Raw genomic sequence first — 27,952 nt, forward strand, 5'->3', positions numbered from 1 at the left:
TTACTTCCTGTTCAGGTCGAACTGACGCATTGTGGGAAAATTGCGCATGCGTAGATGCACTTCAGCCATGATAAATATCATGAATAAATGTAAAATTTTATATTAGATAAATCTCGGGAATTGGACAGCCTAGTATGATGGCAATAAGTGCACTAGGATTACACGGATCCATACTAACACTTGCGCGGCCAGCCAGAAAGGTGAGTCGTACAGTAACCTTTTCGATCACCAGCGCACCTACCCCGATTTCCCGATCAGGAAAACGAGCAGAAATCAACGGGAGAGGGGGTTCACCACCTGTCGGATTTAGGCCCAGATGCGAATGCCGTCCCATGGACCATTTTAACATTTAAGTCCAATGTCTCAAGCGGTGGCTGTTACTTTGAGCTGTGTGTGCTTCGGCAATATTACGACCACGAGGATATGCGTGCAGACGGATAAAAATAGCTGTCTGGTTTGTGGTTTTAGCGTCCTTGACATCCAATGAGCACGCAACATCGAGGAGAACCATAACACAGGCAGTCCCCCCGACCTAGCATGCATTTCGTTTGTTTTTGGCATAATTTATTCATACTCGGTTGAAATAGAAACCACGTTTGCGGAGCGATTATGATTGCTTAGTCATCAGGAGGCATCCTTTCGTGATTATTTGCTATTTGGAGACTAATTTTGGTTAACCTACATACTCCTCGAAACTGGTTCATCCTTGCCAGTGCTGGCATGTCGACTGTCCCAGATGGGGATAGAATTGAGTAACAGTCTCACGATGTCTGAGCCTAGTCGCCACATAAGTCAGCTGTACAGTCATAGCCACGGGAAGCAAGTCATTTTGTTTTGGCTGAAATTTATAGTCATTGACTGAACAAAGGTCTAATAATCTTTTGTTTACGTTTGTTATTGTACTTGTTGTATTGTTTTGTTCACTTTTCGTGACTGAGAGTGAGACAATGACAGGGTCTTTGAAATTCAATCCCAGTAATAATCTTGTCTAGTACTCACAGTATTCATTTGGATAATATTCATGTCTATTTTACTTATAATCTCTTCTGTTTGTGTCAAAGTTTGTCTAAGGTCTGTGCGCAGCAGCTGTAAGCCTTCACATTCTTTGTCATTCTCTTTTTAGGGCAGATGAACTAGATGAACTAGGCCAAGCTAACTGACATCACCATGTGTTTAGGTTTGGAGGCATTTTTGATCAATTTGAATAAATTTTATTTTTTATAAACGATCTGTATCTCACTGTCTGTATAGCACTAGCAGACCTGAAAGTGGCGAGTATTTTACTCGCCATGGTGAGTAGAAATATGAAACTGGCGAGTAGAAATGTACATCTACTCGCCAAATGCAAGTAAAGTTGCTGAAACAAATTGTTGGTTTGGCTAGTAAAGTTTGCTCTCTGGCTAATAATGTTCAGAATCACTAGCCCATGGCTAGTGCACAGTTGTTTTGACTTTCGGGGCTGTATAGCCTCAAATCTGTTAAGCAAATACATCTTGTGTATTCTTGTGAGAGGTTATGTATTCTTCTGTGTGTGCAGTTTTTCTCCAGGAGAAGCTGTACCTCACCTGATTTGATACACCTTTACTGAAGACATTCAAAAATGTAGAAAGACATCAGTTTATTGTGTTGTCTCATCAACTCATCAAGCACGGCTGCTTTTCAGAGCAGTGACCAGAGACAGAGTGCTGTTCATGGACTTTGATTAACAACTTGTTGACTCTGACAATTAGCCTTTCTGGCTATGCTATAATTATCTTTTGGTTAGTTAAACATATACCAAGCAGCTGAAAGAAAGGACTTGTAAAGTTGTACTTAACACTGACTGATTTGCAGGAACAAAGCCAAGTCTTTTGAGTACAATCAGTGTAAACAGGCACAGCTAGGACTGGTGCACCTCTATTAGTTTTTGTTCAGTTCAGTACACTTGATCTTGATGCATCATGGAGTGTTGGCCGGGCAAGACATAGTTTCACCTGCTCCTGCAAAGCTGGGACAAGAAAGTGGAAGAACATGTTAGCAGTGTAGAAATTAACCCAGGGCGCTGCGTCTGTCCCAGCCCCCAGGGTTAAACATGAACTATGATGGCAGTCAACAGTACGGTTTCAACTTGGGCATAGCCACGACTCCGGCCGCCGGGAACCAGCAAGCAGGCGCGCAGAATGTTACAGGCGGTATCTATCCCTACACCTTCCATGGAGCAGGGGACCTCCAGCAACAGCAGCTGTCGGCCAAACTGGCGTCCGTTCCCGTCCAGGCGACACAGATGGCCACCATGGCTGGCAAGAACATCATCTACAGTCCCCAACAACACCCTCTACAACACCAGCAGCAGCAGCTGCAACATCAGCAACAACTCCAACATCAGCAACAACTCCAAAATCAGCAACAACTTCAACAGCAACAAATCCAACAGCAACAACTCCAGCAGCAACAGCTACAACAACAGCAGCTGCAGCAACATCTTCAGCAGCAGCAGCAGGTGGGGACGCTAAGTATGGTGCAAGGGCCTACGGTGGTCGGACGCCAGAACGTGTTTCCCATGGCGACCACTGGTCTGTCCATGGGTCAGGAGCAGCTGTGTTCTCCCCAGGCCATGGTGGATGTGTACGGCAACCTCAGCCCTAACGTGGTGAGTATCGATTACGTGAGTACCATGGACTTTTTGGGCTTTTAAATTTAACATTAAGCTCCTCCTCTCCCCTCCCCGCTCTCTTTTTGTTCAAACCTCTGAAAATTAACCTCCATTAACTGAAATAAGTTAATAAGACCTGAATTTATTTATTTATTTATTTTTTTTTTAAGATTGTTTTCTTATAGACGATGTTGGGAAATAACTTTGTGAGGTTGGTATGGGTTGTGACAGATTGAACACTCTTTGGAAACATTGGGAAACGCTTTCCCACGTGACATTATAGCCCAGTCTCCAGTGAGGGGTGTTTCCACAAGTGGATAAGGAGCACGTGTTGAGACACACCTCTCACTAATAAACCGGCCTATAGCCGTATAGTCAGTAAGTCATGTGGGAAAGCTTGCCTCAGTCAATGTTTCCAAGAGTAGTCACTATTTCACAGCACATACCAACCCAGCGGAGTTATTTCAAGAATTTCGCTACTGAAATGGGGGCTCCACTGTTGTCACTATGTCAGCTGGGTGGGGTCAAAATAATAAGGCCAAAAAAAAAATAGTCTGTTTACGGTAACCCGACCGACCCTATTTTTTTCGCGCGACCCTAGACTTTTTTTTGGCATTTGGGGGGGGAAAAAAAAAATCTTGTTTTTTTTGCAAAATAACGTAAAAATATGGTTTTTTGGAGAGAAAAAAAAGGAGAAAAAAATTCCAACCTACCGACCCTATTTTTTTGGCCTATGTTACCGTAAACAGACCTTTTTTTTTTTTTGGCCTAATAACTTGAAATATTTTACATGGGAATCTGACAGCACACACTGTGCTGACGGTCAAACTGAAATTCAGTGGGTTCCTTATGCCAGATAGACTCTAAAAGGTGTGCTACTTCTCCTTAAACTTCTTATCAGAAGTGCTTGGTTTTCACCTGGTGTGACTTTGAGATTGAGAATTTGACTTTGCAATTGCATACATGTATGTACAAATCGACGTACTACATGCATTGATAATATGTCTGCTTTAAGGTGGGTTTTTTCTTTTTTACATTTAGTCAAGTTTTGACTAAATGTTTTAACATAGAGGGGGGAATCGAGATGAGGGTCGTGGTGTACATGTGTGTGTGTGTGTGTCTGTCTGTCTGTCTGTCTGTCTGTCTGTCTGTCTGTCTGTCTGTCTGTCTGTGTGTGTGTGTAGAGCAATTCAGACTAAACTACTGGGCCGATCTTTATGAAATTTGACATGAGAGTTCCTGGGTATGATATCCCCGGACGTTTTTTTCATTTTTTCGATAAATACCTTTGATGACGTCATATCCGGCTTTTTGTAAAAGTTGAGGCGGCACTGTCACACCCTCATTTTTCAATTAAATTGATTGAAATTTTGGCAAAGCAATCTTTGACGAAGGCCGGGGTTTGGTATTGCATTTCAGCTTGGTGGCTTAAAAACTAATGAGTGAGTTTGGTCATTAAAAATCGGAAACTTGTAATTAAAATTTTTTTTTATTAAACGATCCAAAAACAATTTCATCTTATTCTTCGTCATTTTCTGATTCCAAAAACATATATATACATATGTTATATTTGGATTAAAAACAAGCTCTGAAAATTAAAAATATAAAAATTATGATCAAAATTAAATTTCCGAAATCATTTTAAAAACTATTTCATCTTATTCCTTGTCGGTTCCTGATTCCAAAAACATATAGATATGATATGTTTGGATTAAAAACACGCTCAGAAAGTTAAAACGAAGAGAGGTACAGTAAAGCGTGCTATGAAGCACAGCGCAATCGCTACCGCGCCAAACAGGCTCGTCACTTTCACTGCCTTTTGCACTAGCGGCGGACTACGTTCAGTTTCAATCTGTGAGTTCCACAGCTTGACTAAATGTAGTAATTTCGCCTTACGCGACTTGTTTTTTGTGTGAGGTAGATCACTAGATGTTAGATCATTTCCAGATTGTGAGCTTACACTAGTTACAGTAATTTTATTCTTGTGTTGGTTTTATCTAATTTAACTGAAGAACTCCAATAAAAAACAAGTCGCGTAAGGCGAAAATACATTTAGTCAAGCTCAGTCGAACTCACAGAATGAAACTGAACGCATTGCATTTTTTCCGTAACACCGTACATTCGTAGCATCGTCTGTCCACCGCTCGTGGCAAAGGCAGTGAAATTAACAATCCAGAAAAGCGCGGTAGCGGTGGCGCTGAGGAGGATAGCACGCTTTTCTGTATCTCTATTCTTTTTAACTCTCTGAACGTGTTTTTAATCCAAACATATCATATATATATATGTTTTTGGAATCAGGAACGGACAAGGAATAAGATGAAATTGTTTTTAAATCGATTTCGGAAATTTAATTTTAATCATAATTTTTATATTTTTAATTTTCAGAGCTGGTTTTTAATCCGAATATAACATATTTATATGTTTTTGGAATCAGAAAATGATGAAGAATACAATAAACGTAATTTTAGATCGTTTAAAAAAAAAAATTGATTACAATTTTCAGATTTTTAATGACCAAAGTCATAAATTAATTTTTAAGCCTCCAAGCTGAAATGCAATCCCAAAGTCCGGCCTTCGTCGAAGATTGCTTGGCCAAAGTTTTAATCAATTTTATTGAAAAATGAGGGTGTGACAGTGCAGCCTCAACTTTTACAAAATGCCGGATATGACGTCATCAAAGACATTTATCGAAAAAATGAAAAAAAACGTCTGGGGATATCATACCCAGGAACTCTCATGAAAAATTTCATAAAGATCGGTCCAGTAGTTTACTCTGAATCGCTCTACACACACACAGACACACACACACACACACAGTGACACACACACATACACCACGACCCTCGTCTCGATTCCCCCCTCTATGTTAAAACATTTAGTCAAAACTTGAGTAAATGTAAAAAGGATGAATTAAGTCGCTTGTTCATTTCAATGCTTGTTATTCTCTCAGGTGCCAGGAGAATGGTTCCGAATAACTCCCTTTTACTCTATTACACATGTCATAATATGCATTTAGAGCGCTTACTTCCCTTTTGTTTATCAGATCGATGAACTCCGATGTTAAAGTTACTTTTGGTATCTGTGCAGGTGACGCAGAAAATCGCCACCTCCGCTGCTGCACCTGGTGGGGGCTACAAGAACTTCACCAGCTGGATGAGTCTGCCCCAAGCCATCAGCACCAACAACATCAACCACACCAACAACACCCAACCACAACAACAGCAGCAACAACAACAACAACAACAGCAGCCTACACTGCCCAGCATAGGGCAGCTGTGGTCACATTTTCAGCAGCAAAAACAACAGACGGCAATGGCAACGTTCATTCAACAACCAACTGTGGCAACGGGCATCCAGCAACAACAACAGCAGCAACAACAACAACAGAATGTGGCCAGTTTTCAGAATGTTCAGGTCCTGCATGGCAGTCCTGCTGGTTTGCAGGTAAAAATTTAAGTGAAGATAGTGTTAAAGGTCTTTGATTATATTTTGTCGTGTGGCCCACAGTAAGAAAACCCTGAAATTGAATATAAGGCCCACTCCTAGTCCTATCAGGCTATCGTGGCCCAAACAAAATCACAAAGATTGGTCTTCATAATGGAGATACATGTCTTAATTAGGAGGCAAATAATTTATTAGCTTGATAAACTGAACCAAATATTTAAAATATTGAAACACACAAGGTTCTTGATTTGAACGATTTTTATTGGTAAGGAGTATTGGAGAGTGAAATTGCAGGTGGTTGAATTTCAAGCATGACTCGCCCATATTTGCCAGTGCTTCAAATCCTTGCATTGACTGTGACACTTGTTTGCATTTCTGATATTGCTCTGACAGCTGTGGTTTCTAGATTTTGGTCTCGATGCCCGGTCCTACTAAAATGCGAAAAGACACAAAAAGACGCGAAAAGACACGAAAAGAGACGAAAAGTCCTGGTACATGTAACTGTTTTTAGTCGAGATTGGTGATTTAATATAAACAATCATCAAAACATGCACACTCTCTCTCTCTCTCTCTCTCTCTCTCTCTCTCTCTTATCTTTTATTTCATCTTGTTTGTTACCCCTCAATGGGCGAGGGCCGGATGAAAAGAAGCATGTATACATTGCTTATTCTGTCGCCCTCGTAAAATAAATTTCAATTCAATTCAATTCTCTCTCTCTCTCTCTCTCTCTCTCTCTCTCTCTCTCTCTCTCTCTCTCTCTCTCTCTCTCTCTCTCTCTCTATCTCTCTCTCCAGCCAGCTGCACACAATTAACAGTCTCCTTTGGGTGAAGGAAGTCCTTATCTTTTTGAAGTGGGCGGTCATTTGTGAGAAGCTCGCCATAAACGGATAGCTTGGGCCCCAGGTGGTCGTAATGTGATGTGCCGCCAGCTTGACTGGGTATGTTGGGGGAATCAGCGTTTTGTCAAGTAGATGTTAATTCCTTTGTCGGATCGGATGGATCGAATACCAGCTCAGCTGGCGTGTGGTCAGTTGCGTAACTTTTATGAGTTACCCGGGGTAGCCGCTGATAACACGTTCGTGTGGGAATGTTTGATGCGCTCAGATCAAAACTCAAAGCCTCAGTTTAATAATGTGTGTGAGCTGTGAGGAGGTGATTGTTACAAGAAGGTGTGAATGCACTGTGTGAGTGTCAGTGGTGAAAGGGTCAAAGGTGTGTTTTCGTGTATTTGTGCGTCTTTTCGTATCTATTTGCTGTCTTTTCGTTTCTTTTCGCGTCGCGTCTTTTCACGTGTTTTCGTGTCTTTTCGCGTCTTTTCGTGTCTTTTCGAGTTTTAGTGACACCCCTCGATGCCAGTTGTTACTGTTGTTTAGTTTACTTGTTATGATAAATTTGATATTACTTAGGCCAAAAAAAAAAAGTCTGTTTACGGTATCCCGACCGACCCTATTTTTTCCGCGCGACCCTTGACGTTTTGGGGGCATTTGGGGGAGAAAAAAAAAATTTGTTTTTTGGCAAAATAACTTAAAAATATGTTTTTTTGGAAGAAAAAAAAATATCCCGACCTACCGACCCTATTTTTTTTGGCCTATGTTACCGTAAACAGACTTTTTTTTTTTGCCTTAGCGTGTGTCTGTTGTGTAAACTGTAAAGTGCTGAACACTTTTCTTTTTGATTTTCTTGTGTTCTTTGCCACTGGTAAGACAGGGAAAGGCTGTCTGTTTCTAAGCAAGAGCCTGTCACTGTTTTTGTTTGATTGACAGGTGTCACCAGGTGCTATTCAGGTGTCACCAAGTGGGATGCAGGTGTCACCAGGAGGACAGGCTTTTCAGGTAACTTGCTCCTTTTACCTGTACCTTGCAGTGCCTCAACCTGTTGCAAGACAGTTTTTTTAAAAGCAAAATGGCATTGGTCCTTGTTAGTATTTATTGGTAAAGCCTTAAAAGAAAGCAAGAAAATAAGAGTTAAAGAGCAAAAAAATATGAAAAGAGAGTAAGTAAAAGCTAAAAGGATGAAACTGCATATTTATCAAGTTATAACAAGGCCTTATGTTTTCTGTTTGGTTTGCTTATTGCCAGATTGCATGCACAGTCGATTCCCAGAGCATATCATTATCAAGTAATGTATAGAATGTACAATCTTACAAGATCAGTATGTCAGCATGGATAGTATTGTCGGTATGAACGCAGTATCTTTTCAGAGCAATGTCTCTCCCTCCTTCTCCCACCTCCCCCTCCCCCCCCCCAGCCCAGCCTTGACCAGTATTCTAATTTTACTTGTTGTCATGTTTACTTCTGTGTGTATGTTACTCGCACATCCTTTCAAAATTCCAGTGTACGCAAGTTCACAGCTTTGTTTCAAATTTATTCCCACAGAACACATTATCTCCAAACCAGGTCGCCACGGCAACAGGTGTCAACTTCTCAGGGGTGCGACAGGTCCATGTGTCCGGAGCGCTGGGGAACATGATGGGAGGCGGAATTCGAAACCAGGTTGTCATGGCGCCAAGAGGTCAGCTGATCATGACGCAGACTATTCCTGCTGCCACTGCCCTCAACATAAGCAACGAGGTCAGAAATATCCAGTGTGCAGGGAAGGCGTCAGTAGACCTGCAGCACACAGGCAAACCTACTGTGTTGGGAGTCAGCGTTGTCAACTCCTCTACCCAAAGCTGCTTGACGACTGCAGCGACTGCCAGCAGAGTGGTTGTTGCTGCTCCGCCGATGGTTAAAATGGCAGCGCCTGTAACTGGAGAAGTTTTCTCAAACGAAACAGCATTGACAAGCGTCAGCCCAGGTGCTCTGACAACCACGACGGTAACCGTGACGACCTCGGCCTGCAGCATCTCCTCCACAACAGCCACCACCATCCACACCACCGTCCCCCTCACCACCACCATCAGTTGTATGCCGCAAGTCAGCGCGTCTTCCTGCGAGCACAAAACGCAGTCCTCCCCGACTGGAAGCCAGTCTTCCGATGCGGACGGGAAAGATGAATCAGGGCGGGGCTCCATGTCTCCCTCCACACCCTCCACGGCAGCGTCCACTTCCACGCATGAGAGCATGTCAGGGGATTGTGGGAAGCTGGAGAACAGCATGGTGAAGGTTCCGTACAGCTGGCGCCGAGTGGTGGAGGACGGGAGAGTGCTGTATTTCAGGTGGGTCAACGATATGACAAATTGGGATGAAAATTTCATTTTTGCTGAAAGATTTTTAAATTATTGCATTATGTTGTTTATCATCTCCTGAATCCAAAAATGAATGCTTGGATTGAAAAAAAAGCAAACAAATTAAGAAAATTTGTTGTGTGCAAATTAGGTTCATTGTGCTTGTGTTACCGAGGCAATGTGTCAGTGCTTTCTCAGCTGCAGGGTTTCAGCCAACCTGTTGTTTACTAATCTTGGAGCTAATGTATGCAGTGCGTTCAGTTTTATTCTGTGAGTTCCACAGATTGACTAAATTTGTGTATTAATTTTGCCTAACACATCTTGTTTCTTTCTTTAATTTTTTCTTCCCTGTGACTTTTAGATTGATGTATGTTATCGATTGTAAGCAGCTTTGAAATACAACAAATATAATTTTGAATATCTGAATGTAGTTTTAATGTGATGGGTAAAACAAGAATTTTAATACCTAAAGAATTCAGATAATGAAGATGATAATTATATGAGAGTAAGAAATGGCAGTTAAATTAATTTAAATTCAATTAAATTACATATCTTATCCCAACTTACATATATATATATATAGAAATTAAACCTAGTTCAGTGCTGGTAACGCTGTACGCATCCCCTTGGTAACAAGGGAGACAACTCTAAAAAAGAGTGTCTAATACCCATACCGGTATCAAGGCCAGACCAATACTGAGTCCGTCTTCCTTATGCGCGCGCATATGCTGCCATTTGTCTTCATTCCTAACCCAGCGCTCAGACGAGTTGGTCGCTGTTTTGTACACTCCTGCTGTTTTGACAGCTTTTGTTACTGGGTCTTGGACTTGGTTTCATTCCCCTTGGTATCTTCTTCTTTGTCTTGGACTTTGCAGCCTGTTGTGGTGAGGTCTTTCCTTATTTTACACGGTTTTCTGGCTACATTTGGCCTAAATTTGTACTTGTAAAATTGTTTTGATAAAAATTTTTCGTGAGTTCATTTTGTCATGGCCGATAGCGGCAGGAAGAAGCATCCTCCCAAGCAGGTACCTGCTGAGTCTTCTCCTAAGAAAACGCCTAGGAAACCTAGACATTCAGGCCAGGCTGTTGTTACTGTTGTAGAACCGTCTTCCAAAAAATGCATTGATATTTTGGTCGATTTGCCGGCAACCTCCATTTTGCCGGTTAAGTCCTCGGACAAGCCTGTCAAGGACGATAAAGTTGTGAAAGAGCCTAGCTCTTCTGCTGGTTCAGGTTTGGTCGCTGCGGACGTAGCTTCCTTGCTTTTGTCACTTAGTTCGCAGGTTAGCTCTCTGGCGTCAGAAATTTCCTCGACGAGAGCTGAGCTACGGGCTCTTCCTTCCGGTATGGCAGATGTTGCTTCGCTGGCCAAGATGCGCCCTTCCCCTTCCGCCACGGTCACCCATGCTGATGTTCACGCGACGCATGACGCCTTTGACGCTCACTCCCCCTTGGCGAGTGTCCGGTCTTGAGTTGTGCCTGTATCTTCTCAAGGTATGTCAGCTCCACGAGTAACCGGGTTTTCCGGCCAAAGTGGAGCGCGGTCTCAGAAGGAAGTAACCCCTTTCGTGGTGCGACGGGGTGAAAGTTCTCATCTCCGGGCCGGCCCGTGCCGTTCAGTCGGTCGGTCAGTTTGAGGTAGGGACTCTGAGATTCGCACGGAAGATCTGTTTCTCCCGGACACGTCACAAGATGGTGTACTGGCAGATCAGCTTCCGCTTCCGCCCGGTGGGCAGGAAGAAGTCAGTAAGGGCGGCTTACGTTCGGTTGATTCACCACGTTCGCCTTCCCTTCCGGTTGACTCTCCTTTGGACTATGGTAGTCAATGTGGGGGTCAACTTCCGGATTGCATGGAAGTGTATGAAGGTTATACTGACGATGGTGCTTCCGCTGTGGAGGAAGGCACTGATTTCCGGTTGCCGCAGAGGCTGTCAACTGCGGTTGCGTTGGCAGCGGAAACGGCTTCCAGATATTTTGAGGAGGGAGTGGTCGAGTCGAAATTTCAGTACGCTCTTCCACCTTCTGCACTCAGTGATTTCCGCGGTCTCAAGAAGACTAAAGGCTCTTTCCGCTTTCGGGAATCTCCGTCTGCGGCTTTTGAGATGGCGAAAGTTTTGTCCAAATCACGCTCTCAAATGGGAGTTCCGGGTGTTGCAGTGCCTTTGTTGGCTCAACACAGTCCGGCTCCGGATTCGGCTAAGCCTTGGCTGGCTCAAGTGGATCAGCAAGCTTCTGCATTTTTGGCCATCAATTGGAAGTTCAACTTGAATGCACCGCCCATCAATCTTGTTGAGGCTTTTGCGCTGCCACGTTCTTCTCTTCTGGTCACACCAGAACTGGCCACTTTGAGGGAGGACGGTTATGGTAAGGACAGGCCTGTCCCCTACACCGAAGCCTCCCTTAGGGCATTGGAAGAAACTGGACGTTCTTTGCTGGAGGTAGCTTCTGTTTCGGAATCTCTTCAGAGATCGTTGTCAAGGTCGATTGCAACGTCTCTTGATCCATTTGAGTTCCGGTTCGATGCCTCTTCGGTAGATGTGACTACCCTGTTGGCTACTTTAGCCAGGGTTTCACAAGAACAGATGAGTTTGTCTGCCCGACTGTACACTCATGCAGTACATTCTCGTAGATCGGCCTTCCTTTCGGGATCTAAGATCAGAGATAAAGGAACGATTGAGAACTTGAAGGTCTCACCTTTCACGGAGGGGTCTCTGTTGGGTCGTCCTTCTCTGGACGCGTTGCAAAAGGAGACTCAGGATGCGAGAGATCTTGCCATTGCTCGGATCGCGCACCAGGGTTTTCCGAAGGTGCAGAGCAAGCCTCAGGGTCAGCAAAAGGCTCAGGCCTCTTCTTCTGGTGGCGGCAAGGCACAGAGCCAGAGCTTTTCTTCTCGAGGTAGGGGCAGAGGCGCTCCATATCAGAAGAAAGGCCCTTCCTTTGGTGGTTCTAGGGGGTCGGGGCGTAAGCCCCACCCCCAATGATGCCCTCCCGAACCTCTGATCCCCGCAGCCCCCACCATTGTGGTGGCGGGCGGCCTCTCCAGGGCCCATCACTTCCTGGTCGCGCTTGGTGGCCAGCGAGTGGGTGTTAGGGATAGTGCGTTCGGGATTCCGGCTTCTCTGGGCAGAGGGAAAGGCACCTCTGACCAGGGTACCTCCGCCTTTCAAATTTCCAAGAGACCCGGAGGCCAAGTTTGCAGTGCAGGGAGAGGTGGCCTCCCTCCTTTTGAAGGAAGCTATTGAGGAGGTCCACGATCAAGGGTCTCTGGGGTTTTACGGCCGCCTGTTTGTGGTTCCCAAAGCTTCGAGAGCATGGCGACCGGTACTCGATCTGTCAACTCTGAACAGATATCTCCGGGTGGTGAAATTCACTAGGGAGATCCCGTTCTCGGTGAGGGAGGCTCTCCGACCAGGAGACTGGGCCACGTCGGTCGATTTGACAGATGCATATTTTCACGTCCTGATGAATGTAGCGGACAGGAAATGGCTGCGCTTCCGATGGGGAGACAGAATTTTTCAATTCCGAGCTCTTCCGTTCGGTCTGTCTCTCTCTCCTTGGACCTTCACCATGATCGTTCGTCAGCTCTGTGCCCTGGTGAGGCAAGAAGGGGTACGATTGAGGGCCTATCTGGACGACTGGCTCATTCTACATCAGGACCAGGACATGTGCAGGACACACACACAGTTGGTCCTCAGGCAGGCTTGGCAACTAGGCTTCACAGTGAATCTGACGAAGTCGGAGTCGGAACCGTCCCAGAGTTTCACGTACTTGGGGATAGAGTTTGATACTCTAAACTGGACAGTCCGCCCTTCTCAAAGAAGGGTGAACAAATTACAGGCACTGATTCGCTCTCTTTACGGAAAGAATCGATCCACAGCTCGGGAATTGTCCTCCCTGCTGGGTCAGATGGAATCTATGGCTTCGCTGGTTCCGCTTGGCAGAGTTCACAAAAGGCCGTTTCAGGCAGCTTTACAAGCAAGATGGAATCAAGCGATTCAGTGCTGGAACGTCCAGGTCGAGTTGGAATTGGAAGCTGTGGCTCTGGGTCTTCAGGCGTTTCTGCCTCTGTTGACAGACAGTCATGTCAGGTTACATACGGACAACATGACCGTGGCGGCTTACATCAACCGTCAGGGTGGGACTCTCGGTCTCAGAGTCTGTCAGACAGTGCGTGTCACATTCTGATTTGGTGCAGCAATCATCGCATCCTGCTTTCAGCAAAGTATCTGCAGGGCAGTCTCAATGTTTTGGCAGATGCCCTCAGCAGGGGAGACAAAGTCCTTCATTCGGAGTGGACACTGTCTCATCAGGCGTTGCATCGGCTCTGGGCTCAGGTGTACAAGCCGTCCATAGACTTGTTCGCGACAAGGTTTTCCACCAGACTACCCGTGTTTGTGTCCCCTTTTCCGGACCCACAAACATGGGGAGTGAATGCTCTCGAGATGGATTGGACAGGCCTAGTGGCCTATGCCTTCCCTCCCTTTTGCCTTCTGGGCAAAGTCGTGAGAAAGGTAGACCTCGAGAGACCAGCGTTGGTGCTGGTTGCCCCTCTCTGGCCCAGCCAACATTGGTACCCAGACTTACTCCGTCTTGCGGTTCGTCCGCCGATTCCTCTTGGAGTAAGAAAGGGCGATTTAGTTCAACCTCGGTCGGGCGTGCCGCACGAAAATCCGCAAGCTCTGCAGCTTCACGGGTGGATTCTGTCCGAGTCTCTCTGCTCCGTGCAGGTGCCTCGGCCTCGACTTTGAAATTGGTGCAGCACTCTCACAGGGATTCGACCAGCTCCGTGTATTCTTCACACTGGTCGTCCTGGTCTAAATGGTGTTCTGATAACGGGGTTAATCCTTTGTCTCCTAGGTCAATGCATGTAGCCAATCACCTGTCTTGGTTATCTGATCAAGGAGGTTCTCCCTCTTCGCTTAGAGTTAGGAGATCAGCGATCTCTTCTACACTCAGGCAGTTAGGGCATAAAATTAATCTTGGGGGCGTCATTGCTAGTGTTATCAAGGGGGCTTCCCTAGACACAGCTCGTGCTAGGTCTCAGCTCCCTGCTTGGGATCTGTTTTTGGTTTTGAGATTTCTTGCTTCTGGGGACTTTGAGCCTCTACGTTCGGCCAGTTTGGCTAACGTGACGCGTAAGGCTTTGTTTCTTGTTTTGATTGCTACCGCTAGATGTGGTAGCGAAGTTCACGCTTTATCTGGACTCTCTAAGGATATTTCTTTCGAAAAAGATGGCTCTATTTCTCTTAAGTTTAGGCCAGATTTTATTGCTAAGAATCAGAAGCCTGGTCAAACATCCCCTCTTATTCACATTCCCCCCTTGAGCAACGTTCTTGCTCCTGGAGACCCGGACTTATGTAATTGTCCTGTTAGGGCGCTCAGCAGGTACCTGTCTCGGACATTGCCCATTCGCTCAGAAACTCAAAAACTGCTATTTATCTCCCTCAACACGGCTCGGGGGAAAGATATTTCTCGAGTCACCCTGGCTAAATGGGTGTCCACAACGATTAGGCAAGCCTACATTTGGTGGCAAAGCCAGTCAGGGGACAATCGGGCAGTCCTACCTCTAACTGCTGCCAGAGCCCACGAGGCTAGAGCCTGGGCCTCTTCGCTAGCAGTCCTCCGTTCTGGGCGCCTATCAGAGGTCCTAGAGTCGGCTTACTGGCGCTCGGAGGACATTTTCATCAACTTCTATCTTAGAGATGTTGCTGGAACACAACAGGATGGCAGTTCTGCCTTACCAGCGTTGGTAGCGGCAAGACAGGTTCTCTATTCTTGATATGGTGAGTTCCCTCCACCTATAGTAGCAATCTGCTATATATGTGAGTTGGGATAAGACATGTAATTTAATCAAAAATTTTAGTAATAAATTTTCATTTGATTAATATACTTGCCCAACTCACATCGTTTATTCCCTCCCGCCTCCCCGCTATTGGGGTTATATCTATCTAAAAAAGGAAGTGAGTTGCGCTTCGGTTAGAAATGAAGACAAATGGCGGCATATGCGCGCGCATAACGAAGATGGACTCAGTATTGGTCTGACCTTGATACCGGTATGGGTATTAGTCACTCTTTTTACTCTTGTTACCAAGGGGACGCGTACAGCGTTACCAGCACTGAACTAGGGTTAATTGCTATATGTGAGTTGGGTAAGTATATTAATCAAATGAAAATTTATTACTAAAATTTTTTATTTATGCTTATCCGTTTTCTTTTCTTTTTCAGCCCAAGCAACGTCTGCCTGTCATCGTGTGAGGAGATTCGCACGTACCTGACGCAGAACAACACCTGCAAGTGTGGTCTGGAGTGCCCCCTGGTGGTCGAACAGACCTTCAACTTTGACCCCTCGGTGGAAGGACGGATGTGGAGTATGGAAGACGTGACATGCTCTGGTGACCTGACCAAGTTATGCAACCACAAGCGGAAGGTGTTGGCCCTGGCTGCATTTCAAAGCTCCACTGCCGGGCAGGATTCACACGGCAAATCAGGTAAGCGTATTCTTTCTTTATTTTCATTTCTTTCACTTTGTCAAGCTTTATCGATTTTCAGGTGCAGACTTGACGAGTGGGTCAGCTTCATTTTCTTTTCTCCCACCTATCAGCGTGCAGGGTTTAGCCTGGGAGAAGTAAAAACGGTCATACACGTAAAATTCCATTCGTGCTAAAACACGAGTGTACATGGGAGTTTCAGCCCACGAACGCAGAAGAAGAAGAAGAAGAAGACTGGGAGAAAAAGGCAATGGGACATTTGTCCCCCTCAGCCAAATTCCGATGGGTCATAGTCAAAGGCAAGACGCACATACGAGGCCTGTGCGCGGTTTTTGACTCACATGCGAAGCAAAAGTGAGTCTATGTACTCACCCAAGTCGTCCGTCCGTCCGTCCTGGCGTCCGTCCGTCCGTCCGGAAAACTTTAACGTTGGATATTTCTTGGACACTATTCAGTCTATCAGTACCAAATTTGGCAAGATGGTGTATGATGACAAGGCCCCAAAAAACATACATAGCATCTTGACCTTGCTTCAAGGTCAAGGTCGCAGGGGCCATAAATGTTGTCTAAAAAACAGCTATTTTTCACATTTTTCACATTTTCTCTGAAGTTTTTGAGATTTAATACCTCACCTATATATGATATATAGGGCAAAGTAAGCCCCATCTTTTGATACCAGTTTGGTTTACCTTGCTTCAAGGTCAAGGTCACAGGAGCTCTTCAAAGTTGGATTGTATACATATTTTGAAGTGACCTTGACCCTGAACTATGGAAGATAACTGTTTCAAACTTAAAAATTATGTGGGGCACATGTTATGCTTTCATCATGAGACACATTTGGTCACATATGATTAAGGTCAAGGTCACTTTGACCCTTATGAAATGTGACCAAAATAAGGTAGTGAACCACTAAAAGTGACCATATCTCATGGTAGAAAGAGCCAATAAGCACCATTGTACTTCCTATGTCTTGAATTAACAGCTTTGTGTTGCATGACCTTGGATGACCTTGACCTTGGGTCAAGGTCACATGCATTTTGGTAGGAAAAATGTGTAAAGCAGTTCTTAGTGTATGATGTCATTGCTAGGTTTAGCTGAAGGTCAAGGTCATGTAAAGGTCAAGCATGTGAGTCGTATGGGCTTTGCCCTTCTTGTTTTTTTACCAATGATGCAAAATGGTGCAATATGGTGCCATCTGAGAATTAGCCGCTATATCGTGTTATCTATAGAAAGTGTACATTTAGTGGCGCAGTGGTACGTAATCTCAATGCGCCCTTTGACGCACTGAAGGGAATAGTGATGGGACATTTTCAGATTTGATGCGCCAATGGCGCAGGGCGCACTTGTAAATGAAACCCTGAGCGTGTCATTTTGTTTTGCCTAGCTTGTAGGCTTGCTCTGTGTGAGGGTTTTGTCCCATAAATTATTGAAACTTCGTTGATTTACCAAACATTTTGGTTAAACCCTGAAGTTGTACAGAAGAGAAAGAGGTTGGTTGTGGAAGGAATCGCAGTGGTTGACATAACTTTTCTATACGGGGCACCTGAAATAGAGTTATGTACTCTTCCACAATTTTTAGAGAAAGTAAATCCTATATGAGAGCACAAGTGCTGGCTACTAGCCGGGGCTGAAGCCAGGGTCTTCTTCTTTGTCCTTGGGTTGAAACTTCCACCATCTTTTAGGCATATGAGCGTTTTTACCCCGCTTTTTAGGCAGCCGTAGGCCGCTTTCAGGCGAAGGTGCTGATGGGTAAACAAAATTCCATGCTGGGGAGGAACAAACATAGGGTTGGTCAGGGAATCGGAAACATTGAATTTTTGTTATTGGCCTACTCAATTCTCTGTTTGGTGCACCCAACCTAAACCAGTCTCTGTGTGTGTTCTTTAGACGGACCTCCTGCCAAGTGTCGTAAGCGCGACAAAGGCAAGCTGGGCGACACGCTGCTGGTGTCTCCCCTGGTTGTGGACTCCAAGCTGAAGACCTCCATCACCAATGCCGTCAACAAACACGCCGCCCAGACTCTCCACAACAACACCAACAGCACTCCGCAGCGGTCTCCGAGACCAGACTCCGCCGCCACCACAGCCAGTATGAGCAGGCCCAGTTCTACGGAGGTGAAGCTGGAGAAGGGCGGAGCCGTTTCCATGCCCCCCACCCCTACGGCAACGCCCACATGTTTGGCTGACAACGCTGGTTCTCTCTACCCCACCCCCTCCCCTAGAACTCCGCACTCCCCCGCCAGCATGCGCAGTACGCCCGGAGGTTCTGTCGGGGGCGGGGACATGCCTGACAGTCTGGGCCCGCAGTTTGCTGCAAAGTTAGAGTTTGGCGGGAGGAATCCCGGTTTTGTGAGGATGGGGGCAGGGGTGGGGGGAATGAACCCGAACCACATGGACCCGCGTCATTTTGCTGCTGTCAGCACAGCGCAGTGTAATGTTATACCACAGGAGGACATAAAACAGTCGTTTTTTATGCAACAGCAACATCAACAACAACAACAGCAACAGCAGCTGCACCACAGCCCTCATCCTCAGAGTGTGTCGTACGGTGCACCTAATCATCCTTCCTTTGGAGGGCAGGGGCCTCGGCCTGTCAGCCATCTTGGGGTACCCCCCTCCCAGTTCCAACTCGGCTACGCCCACAACCCCCACCACCCACAGCAAGGCGGCTACCCCCAGCACGGCTACCCCGGCACCATGGTCTACCCCATGAATATGCAGCAGCAGGGAGGTCATCCAGGTCACCCTCGCCATCCCCACCCCCAGAACCTCCCCCTTCACCACCAGCAACGCCACCCGCAGCCGCAACCCCACCCCATGTTTCAGAACATGCGCATGAACTCTCAGGCCATGTGGCCTCCCCAGCACCAACACCCTCACCCTCCACCCCATCACGGCCCTGCCCCTCCTCCCCCTCCCGGATTCACGCAGGAGATTGCGGGTGGGGGCATGTACCAGGGTATGTTCCCCCAGGCAGAGCCCATGTGGCTGGACACGGGCAAACCGAAGAGCAAACGGCCGCGCAGCAAGAAAGACAAACAGAAACTCAACAGCATTGTTGACAGAACGTCGCCGTGTGACGGAAGGGGCAAGCTGCAGATGCAGAGTTCTCCTGGGGGCATCTCATCCCTCCCCGTCGTTTCCAAATGTGTGATACCGTCCACCCTCTCCTCCTCCACCACCGCCACCACCACCACCACCACCACCGCTTCCAATGTGTTCCCGCAGGCAGTCAGCTCCTTGCCGTGTTCCGTGTCGTTCCTGGAGAACCCGGCCGTGTTCGTGGCTCAGCAGGCGGCCATTATCAACAACTCGTTGGCCAGTTGCAATATGGACCTCAATTCCCCCACCAGTGTTCCCAACCTCTACCCAAAAGTGTCCCCCCACACCGCTTCTGTCATTCCGCTCATTAAGGTGGAGCAGGACTGCGGAGAACCTTCTCCAGGTGTGAACACGAAGGTGGCTGAGATGACGTTCAAAAAGGAGCCGCATGGTGAAGCATCGCCCTGTCCCTTGGAAGACAGCAAGGTTTCTCCTGCGCAATCTTCAGTGGCTAAGGTCATGTGCGGTTGTGCTGGCTCTGGCACCAACCACAACAACAACAGGCTGTTTGTGGGGAAAACGGAGCGCGATCAGATGTCTCCCAAAGTGTCCAGCTGTTCCCAGGAGTGCCACTGTGGTGGGACGGTGGTCATGCAACAACCTTCTGTGCAAACCAAGAAGAAAGTGTCGCCCAAAGCGAAAACCCGAACGAAAGCTGTCTCAGCTGCCACCAAAGTGAACAACATCAATCCTGCCTGCTTGCAGGAGTGTGTTTCTCCGGCCACGTTTCCCCCTCTCGCTCAACCAGCCGTGGCCGATCCCTGCGCTCAGGGCCCTCTGGTGGGAACAATCCCCTTGCAACTGCCGGACCTGTCTCAAGTGCTGGTAGGGGGTGGGGGTGGGGGTGGCAATCACCTGAATCTCCTGGCCCTGCAGCAAGCTCTCACACAGTATTCTCTGCCTGGCAGCAATGCCAACGCTACTCTGGGGGTGGGGGGGAGCGGGAACGCCACTCCCGATTTCCCCGCCAGCAGTCTTTTGACGGCCGCCGCCAGAGCCCAGCTGTCCCAGCAGACCCCTCTAGGGCCGTTCCTCTTCCCCGCCATCTTGCAAGCCAACGGCATGGCTGGGCAGGATGTGTCCATGGTAGCTATGCAACAGCAACTACAACAACAACAGCTACAGCAACAACAGCTACAACAACAACAGCAACAACAGCTACAACAACAACAACAACAGCTACAACCACAGCAGGTAGACCCCTCAATGAACAGCAGCTCAGAACTGAACGCTAAGACCGCAGCAGCAATGATGGCTGCCGGTTTGATCGGAGTGAACCAGGCATCCAACATCAACCAACCTGGGACACTTCCGCTTCAGCTGATCCCAAATGGGAATATGATGACGACTGGCATGTTGCCAGCCGCCCAGTTTCAGAATGGTGCTGTTCTCACTCCGGGTCTGTCGCAGCTGCAAGGTCTGCCACTCAACGTCTTGCTGCCAATCAACCAGCAGCTGATGGGGCTGGGGGCGGAGCCTATGCAAGGAATCTCCGTAGACTTATCCGGCAATTTGATGGCCAGTGTGTCTGTGGGAATGAACGTCGGTAAAACAATGAACCTCTCTCCCAAAGTTGTGGACTCTGTCGCTGCCCCCTCTCCGGGGGGTCAGGGTCAACCGTTGGCCTCTCCTCAGATGACGGTGAAAGGGTCAGGGTCGACAGTCCACCACCTTCCCCAGCAGGGCATCTCCAGTCATCCAGGCCACAGTGTACACGTGGCGCACAACATAGGGCACAGCATCAACCAAAGTTTTTCCCAGGTTCAGGGTCTGAACCAGCAACCCTTAGGGCACAACACCGACAGTATGAACATGGGCGGCGAGGCCGTCATGCTGAACAATCTCCTGCCGTCCATCCTGGCTTTCAACGCCCCCATGCCCCCCATCTCCCTCCCCATGGTCAGCAACGTCACCAACAGCCTGACCCAGGTCATTCCCGCCATTGGCAACAATCCGGCGTTAGTCGCTCAGCAGCAGCAGCAGCAACAGCAGCAGCAGTTCCTCAACACTCTGGCACTCCCTGCCATGGCTGCAGCAACTTTCACGAACCCTCTGCTCATAACTAGTCCTCTAGCCGCCCAGGCTCAGCTTTCAGGCAAAGCTGGTGGGGATTTGAACCCAGAGGAGAAAGCGCAGGATACGCAAGGTCTACAGGAAGAAGCAGAAGAGGAGAAGGGGGAGAACGATCATCAGCAGAAAGCAGATACCTGTGAAGCAGGGGGTGTTGAAAAAGACGTGGATCTAAACCCAGCCTCGCACGACCTCCAACAGCTACAGCATGATGCCCAGCAACAACAGGTGCTGGTGCTGCCCGGAGGAGGTGTGCCCTTCATGCAGGTCCTCAACAACCAGGCCTTCTCTTCCGCTCCCGTTGACAAGCTGTGCAACACTACGCAGCTGTTTCTGCCTGCAGCGCCGCAGCAATCTGCTGCAGCGGTGCCGGACCTGTCGCAGCTTGGCCCTGTGGCCTTGACCCCACTGGGCATCCAGCAGATGTGGAACAGCCTCAACAGTCTGCAGCTCCAGCAGTTGCAAACGCTGCAACTCCAGCAACTGGTCTGGCAGCAACTGCAGGGCTGCATCCCTCACCAGGTATGGTAGAGGTTTGTGTGTGTGTGTGTGTGTGTCCGTTTGTGTTTGTGTGTGTGTGGGGGGGGGGGGGGGGGGAAGAGATGTCAGGACTTTCATTTTCGACCACCCCTTAACACTAACAGCAAAAACTGTGATGGGGATAAAAAAACACCAAGCAGTGTTGTTCACAGGCCTCGGTCTTTGTTCAGTGACGCATACTATTTTGACTCATTTTTTTTACCCATGGCTGGTTGACTGTCTGATAAGTTTTGATAGTAGGATATTTTCTGAGCTGGCTTCAATTTTCCTCCAAAGCAGACAGAGCCAGAACGTTGGGACCTATACATAGTTTTAATCCAGTTTCGATTAACCTATTGTCCTCTGAGGCTGGGAATAACACTGAACTATTCGCTCTGATTCTGTCCAGGTCACCACAGTGGATCCTACTGCCGCACAGATGCTACCCGCCCAGTTCTTCACGCACCTCCAGCAAGGCCTGGCCACACAGCAACACGATCAGGGCTCAGACGCAACGCAGCAGCACGACGAAGGCATCGACATGCAGCAGGATGCAGAGACCGAGAAGGAAGGCTATGAGTCGTTCGGGATTGTAGCCGCACCCTCCCCCGGCAGGGATAAAAGTATTACAGACGCTTGCCCAACACAAGAAAGCTCCGAGGTGGGAAGTTCTGAACAGGTTTCGCCTGGTGCCAGGACGCTAAGATCTTCCTCTTCATCGACTGTAGCTTCTTCTGTAGATAACTCGCGTGTGCAGACCGTTCAGCCTATGGTCTCTGCGGGCGCTCAGCCTAAGCTTTCCCACTCTGGTGGCGGTACTCAGGAAGCAAAGCTTCGTTCCTCGGATGGTTTGAAGACGAGATTATCAGCGAAGGCATTGGCTCGGAGTGGCGTGGATTCCAACCACATGGCGCTGAGGTCTGCGGTGAATGGAGAATGCTCAGCGTCAGATCTCCGAGGCGGTGTGTCTGGGGGACGCCAGAGGGTGGTGAGGCAAGGGTGCTCTGCTGCCACCGCCACTAAAGGTGAATATTTTGTTTTTGTTAACGTGAAAGGTAGGGATTTGTCGCTCTTGCGTGTAGAGATGTGTCATACAAGTGAAAATTTCACATGTGCATTCATGTGTAAAGTAAACATTTTTCCCCCAATTCCGAATTTACAACACTTAAAGTTTGGATTAATGGATAATAATAATAATAATAATACGAGAATTTATAACGCGCACATATCTGACCACAAGGCGACTCAAGGCTGGCTTTGCAGGACAGAAGTTATGGTTATCTTCTTGATTGATGGACGGACGGATGGATCGATGGACATAGCAAAAGTTGGTTTTACTCTGCTTTTTTTGCAATATCTTTATATATCGCACACCTTGCTCTTAGCTGTTTAATTGATATTATAAGATGTTTGATGGGTTGTTGACAGACCAGCTTTTTTGTCGGTCCGAGGGGGAGCATATCGTCTTTTGTTTCATATTTATTGACGAAGGCTGCGGTCAATAAATATGAAACAAAAGTCGATATGCCCCCCGAGGACCGACAAAAAAGCTGGTCTGTCAACAAACCACCAAACATCGTTTTTGTCATCATTTTTGGTAGTGAGAAAATAAGTGCACAATCAACCCAGGGAGCCATGCTTTGAAACACGGGTTCCGTGCTGATAACCACACGAGTCCCGGTTTGATAACCACTGGCAATCAAAGCTGGTGTGTGAAAGCAACTTTCTGCGTTTTTGAGAACATTAAATGTTGGGATGAATATGTCAGGTTTGAGGATGCACAGTTCTGTAGGTTCATCTCGGTATTCCACCCCCTCGGCTTTCTGTTGTAAATATTAAGCTGAGTGATCGAATGTGGAAGCTACGTTTGGTCAAAGGTCACAGAAGATTTGCGTCGTGCAGCGAAGGAAAGAATCGCGATCTTGTTTCCGACTTAGTACCTCTTTGTTTTTCAATAGACCTGTCATTCTGCTTGCTCGGCTTTGTGAGATGTTTGCATATCTTGTTGCTAGTTTCTTTGCTTTTATTATTGTTTCTTATTTGTGCTTCGTTTATCGATACAACCTCTTGTGCACGGGTCAAAATGTGTGTGTCAGGGGTCGTTTTACTTGAACTTGATGTTCATGTTTCTCCGAACGTCTGTGTATCGAAACACAGATACTTGCACTCCATGACTCTGTAAGAAGACAAAACATATTGCTAGGTTTCATTTGTTTTTGATGAATGTATGACCTTTCATGAAGTAGTTTTGTTTTTTGTTTACTTTTGCCAGTTCGTTTTTGGAACTTTGCAAAGCAGTGTCGTGTCGTCTATTTATGTCTGGGAAAACACCAATGAAAAGAGCCGAAGAATCCCCGAGCGTTTCTATTGGGTTTGCTTTTGATTATCCATGTATAACCTGCTTCCTGCAACTATGGTAACCGGGGATTTATTGCCTGGGGAACATGAGATTTATTTCCCAGGTGCTTGTGAATGAAAACTTGTGAAAATGATGACAATTGTTCTTATTTACCACACTTTACACCAGCAACTTTGCACTTTTTGCAGCAACTTTTTAGTATTGTGCTGATTCCTTCATTCTGTGTGCATTGTTACAGTGCTGGCAAACGGTCCGGGGGGAGTGGCATTGGCAGGCGTTGTGATGTCATCTCCAGCCAACAATCTGATTGGACAAGGGCCTGTCAGAACGTAATGACGTCTGATGGCTATGTGAGTGAATTGAATTGTAAAGTAAAGGTAGCTAATACGATTTTTGATTAGTTGGTTGTATGTGAGAGAGAGAGAGAGAGAGAGAGAGAGAGAGAGAGAGAGAGAGAGAGAGACAGACAGACAGACAGACAGACAGACAGACAGAGAGAGACAGACAGACAGACAGACAGACAGACAGACAGACAGACAGACAGAGAGAGAGAGAGAGAGAGAGCGCGCATGTCATGCTTTTTGACAGTTTCATGATTTCGTGCCTGTTAATGATCTCATTCCAGGAATGCAGTTTAAGTCCAGGAGGTGAACTCTAGGAGCAAGCTCTGCAGAGGAGTTTTGTGGATGTGTGTACTGCAAGCATTCTTCAGCCTTTTCTTCTTTCTCCAAATGACCTTGACAGCTATGGACTGCTGCTCGTGCTGCCTGCGTCAGGATGTAGATATAAATGCAAACATGTGGATAGCTGGTCTTATCTTGCAGACGGTCAAAGCTGGAAAGATTGTGCATTCTTAAAAAATCCATTTACAAATTGAAGTCAGCTTGTCTACTTCCTCTTCTTTTTGGTTTTGTTGCTTTAAAACTTTTTTGAATAACTCCTTACATCTCTCGTCGTTTGAAAAAAAGAAATAAATAAATATGGTTATACTCAAATGTTAACTATAATTTGGCTGCTAGACCTGAATTCAACAACTGATCCCTACTTTCACACATTCATGAAACTTTTCACCCCCCGCGGGTTAGGGGGAAGAATTTACCCGATGCTCCCCAGTAAGAGGCGACTAACGGATTCTGTTTCTCTTTTTACCCTTGTTAAGTGTTTCTTGTATAGAATATAGTCCATTTTTGTAAAGATTTTAGTCAAGCAGGATGTAAGAAATGTTAAGTTCTTTGTACTGGAAACTTGCATTCTCCCAGTAAGGTAATACATTGTACTACGTTGCAAGCCCCTGGAGCAAATTTTTGATTAGTGCTTTTGTGAACAAGAAACAATTGACAAGTGGCTCTATCCATCTCCCCCCTTTCCCCGTCGCGATATAACCTGCGTGGTTGAAAACGACGTTAAACACCAAATAAAGAAAGAAAAAATGAAACTTTTCGCTGGATAGAAGCAGAAATTTAACTTAGATCAGCGCCTGGAACGTATTCTTCGGCAGAGTGTGGATAACGTTACTTTTCTTTGACATGTTCCACTGGAATCAGGCCATACCTGTGTAAGAAAGTGTCCAGACAATTGCGATGCATCTCATTATTATAAATCAGATTTGACCAACACCTGCGGCAGGGACTGTTGGTTGCAATGTGTTGTGAAAACAAAACTTGGTGTTAGAACCGAGTTTCTTTGTTCTATACAAGAGATTCATTAAGCCCTCTGCGTGGGTTTATGCGTGTGTGTGTGTGTGTGTGTACCTGTATGTGTGAGTGCTGGTATTGATAAAATCCCACGAACTTCTGGACTCGGTCAGAGAAATGTTTCCACTGGCTTTGTGTACAGTTGAATATTCGGTAGTGTGCAGTTTTCTGGTGTTTTTCATCCGCAAATTGTAATATAATTACAATGATACTTTTCATTTTGTTGATATTTGTGCATAATTTGAAGCATTTTGTGTACATCAAGAAAGAATATAGCCTGTTAATGTGATTCGCTGTGCTTTGTTTATGTTTTAAAGGCTGGCTGTTTTCAAAGGATTGTGACTTGAATTTTTCATTTTTTGTTTTTGAGTTTGAAATGGCAAAATATGTACTGCTTTTATGTACAGATTTTTTGGAAATTGTTTTTGCTTTAGGCCCCCCCCAAAAAAAAATAGCCTGTTTACGGTAACATAAGCAAAACAAATAGGGTCGGGATTTTATTTTTTATTTTTTTCTAAAAAAACATATTTTTAAGTTATTTTGCCAAAAAACTGACCTTTTTTTAAAATTTGTTTTAAAAAAAAAAAAAAAAAATTCTCCCCCAAATGCCAAAAAAAAAAGTCTGGGGTCGCGCGAAAAAATAGGGTCGGTCGGGATACCGTAAACAGACTATTTTTTTTTTTGCCTTAGATTTTATTTTGATACACTGTTTGCAAACCTGTTACACTTTTTTTGTGTGTGCTGTTAATGCTACTTTAATGCATCAATTGTTAGCATGTTTCTGTTGTTGAGGCTGGGGCTTTTATTTGTGAGGTTAGCAAGGTACTGCCTGCTTATTTCGTCTTTCTTTCACTGCCGTAGGATTTTCCTTACCACTTGTGATTCAGAAATTATGGAAACATGAGCATGTTTCTTTTGTAATGTTAAAGAAGTTTTTATTTCTTTTGTTATGTTAAAGAAGTTTTACCTGAAAAAACGGTCGTTAGTTCGGGAGCTGGGTTCTTCATTAAGGGAAGTAACTGGGGGAGGTGTAACACGTTGATTTGAAAATGAGTTGTCTCTCTTACATTGTGTTGACAGTAAGGGATCTGATGAAGCTCATCTGCCTTATGCAAACAAAGAAAGAAACTAGCACACACCAAAACAATCAAGCAAACAAACAAGGCAAAGGTTAGGGTTTGATGACAAAGAGGAAACAAATCTGAGATATTCTATATTACTGTTCTTCTCCATCATAGTGATAGGCTGTACATTTTATCTTCAACCTTTACCGTGCTTCCTGGGTTGTGGACGACCCAAAGCCTCACAAAAGTGTCTGTATCTCTGAAACTATTGGGAAGTTTTGATTAATAATTAATGTAATCCTCTAACACCTTAGGACCCTTCACATCGACCGCTTTCTGAAGGATTATCTTGTAAACAAACAAATAAACAAAGATGTAATTTGAACTGGGCAGTGCGGATGATGAGGGTCATGGGTGACCCACATAGAATTAAAGAAGGATTTTACAATGTTTATCCCTATTAGGATGGCGTGGGTTGTGTACGACCCATTCTCTGCCAAGAGGCGGTAAAGAGTTTATCCCTATTCTCATGGCGTAGGTCGTGTACGACCCATACTTTTTACGTTGAATCCTTATTTTAAAGTATGGGTCGTACACAACCCACATCGTCCGGACTGTGTTGCCCAAAGCATGATCCGGTGAAGGTTAACAGACAGGATTGACAGTCAGAAAACCATATACTATTCAATAAAGTTAAGGACCAGTGAAGAAAATGTATCAGTTTCGCAGTAGTGGAGGTAAGTTGCTACAGTGCATTATTTCATCAGTGTGTCGGCTTTTAAACACCAACAGGTGAGCGCCGCTTATGGCCAGGACCCTGTTGTAGTATGTGCAATACAAGTGTTTTCCCTGGCATGTTTTGCACGGATTTCAAAGGACTTTGAAAACCACCCCCTTTTCTACTAAAAGCAGAATGTTTCCACGTGTTTAGCATGGTGTAATAAAAAAGACTGCAAAAAATGTTTTAAGAGCAACACTCATAGTCCTTTTGGGAATTTTATGAAAAGGCAAGCTTCAATAAAATTATTTGACCCTTGTTTTTTTCTAAATTTTTAAAGATTTTTGTATACCTGTCCTTAACTTTTTTCAAGGGTATATTATTCAATATGTTCCTCTGCTGCCAGTTTGGATGTGAAAATTCAATTGAATCAATCCAGTCAGTTAAGAATTTCTAATACGAGATGATGTAGCTTCTGATCCGAACACGATCTTAAAAACTGTTTATGAACTTAAAAAAGGAAGACTTAGAATATTATTGTTTTAATGAAGTAATTGTCTTATTAAATTTAAAACTTGAAATTTAATTTTTCAAGTGCTTTTAATTGCAGATACATGTAAATGATTTTGTAGCAACCATGTTCTATTCTAGCACCTGTTTTAATAATGACCGTCTTTCTTATCTCTGCCCACTTCCC

The 27,952-nt window shown here is 45.7% G+C and overlaps 1 protein-coding gene across 1 annotated transcript; it reads left to right on the forward strand.

The window, feature by feature from the left end:
• The first annotated feature begins 53 nt into the window (after positions 1-53).
• On the forward strand, positions 54-27,952 carry LOC138947583 (methyl-CpG-binding domain protein 5/6 homolog sba-like). Its single transcript, XM_070319084.1, has 10 exons — positions 54-200; positions 1,538-2,629; positions 5,720-6,076; positions 7,840-7,908; positions 8,452-9,233; positions 15,468-15,730; positions 17,618-21,423; positions 21,830-22,445; positions 24,018-24,129; positions 24,405-27,952. Exons 2-9 carry the CDS (start codon positions 2,072-2,074, stop codon positions 24,110-24,112), a joined length of 6,546 nt encoding a protein of 2,181 aa, XP_070175185.1. The 5' UTR covers positions 54-200; positions 1,538-2,071; the 3' UTR covers positions 24,113-24,129; positions 24,405-27,952.

This window comes from Littorina saxatilis, linkage group LG14, assembly GCF_037325665.1.
Source record: "Littorina saxatilis isolate snail1 linkage group LG14, US_GU_Lsax_2.0, whole genome shotgun sequence".
Lineage (NCBI taxonomy): Eukaryota > Metazoa > Mollusca > Gastropoda > Littorinimorpha > Littorinidae > Littorina > Littorina saxatilis.

What these genes read in the sequence shown, in the direction of transcription:
- LOC138947583 (XM_070319084.1), top strand. Translation starts at nt 2,072, where the DNA reads ATGAACTATGATGGCAGTCAACAGTACGGTTTCAACTTGGGCATAGCC. An exon ending in GGGAGAGTGCTGTATTTCAG is followed by an intron (nt 9,234 to 15,467) that starts GTGGGTCAACGA and finishes TTTCTTTTTCAG; the next exon opens with CCCAAGCAACGTCTGCCTGT. An exon ending in TGCTGCCACCGCCACTAAAG is followed by an intron (nt 22,446 to 24,017) that starts GTGAATATTTTG and finishes GCATTGTTACAG; the next exon opens with TGCTGGCAAACGGTCCGGGG.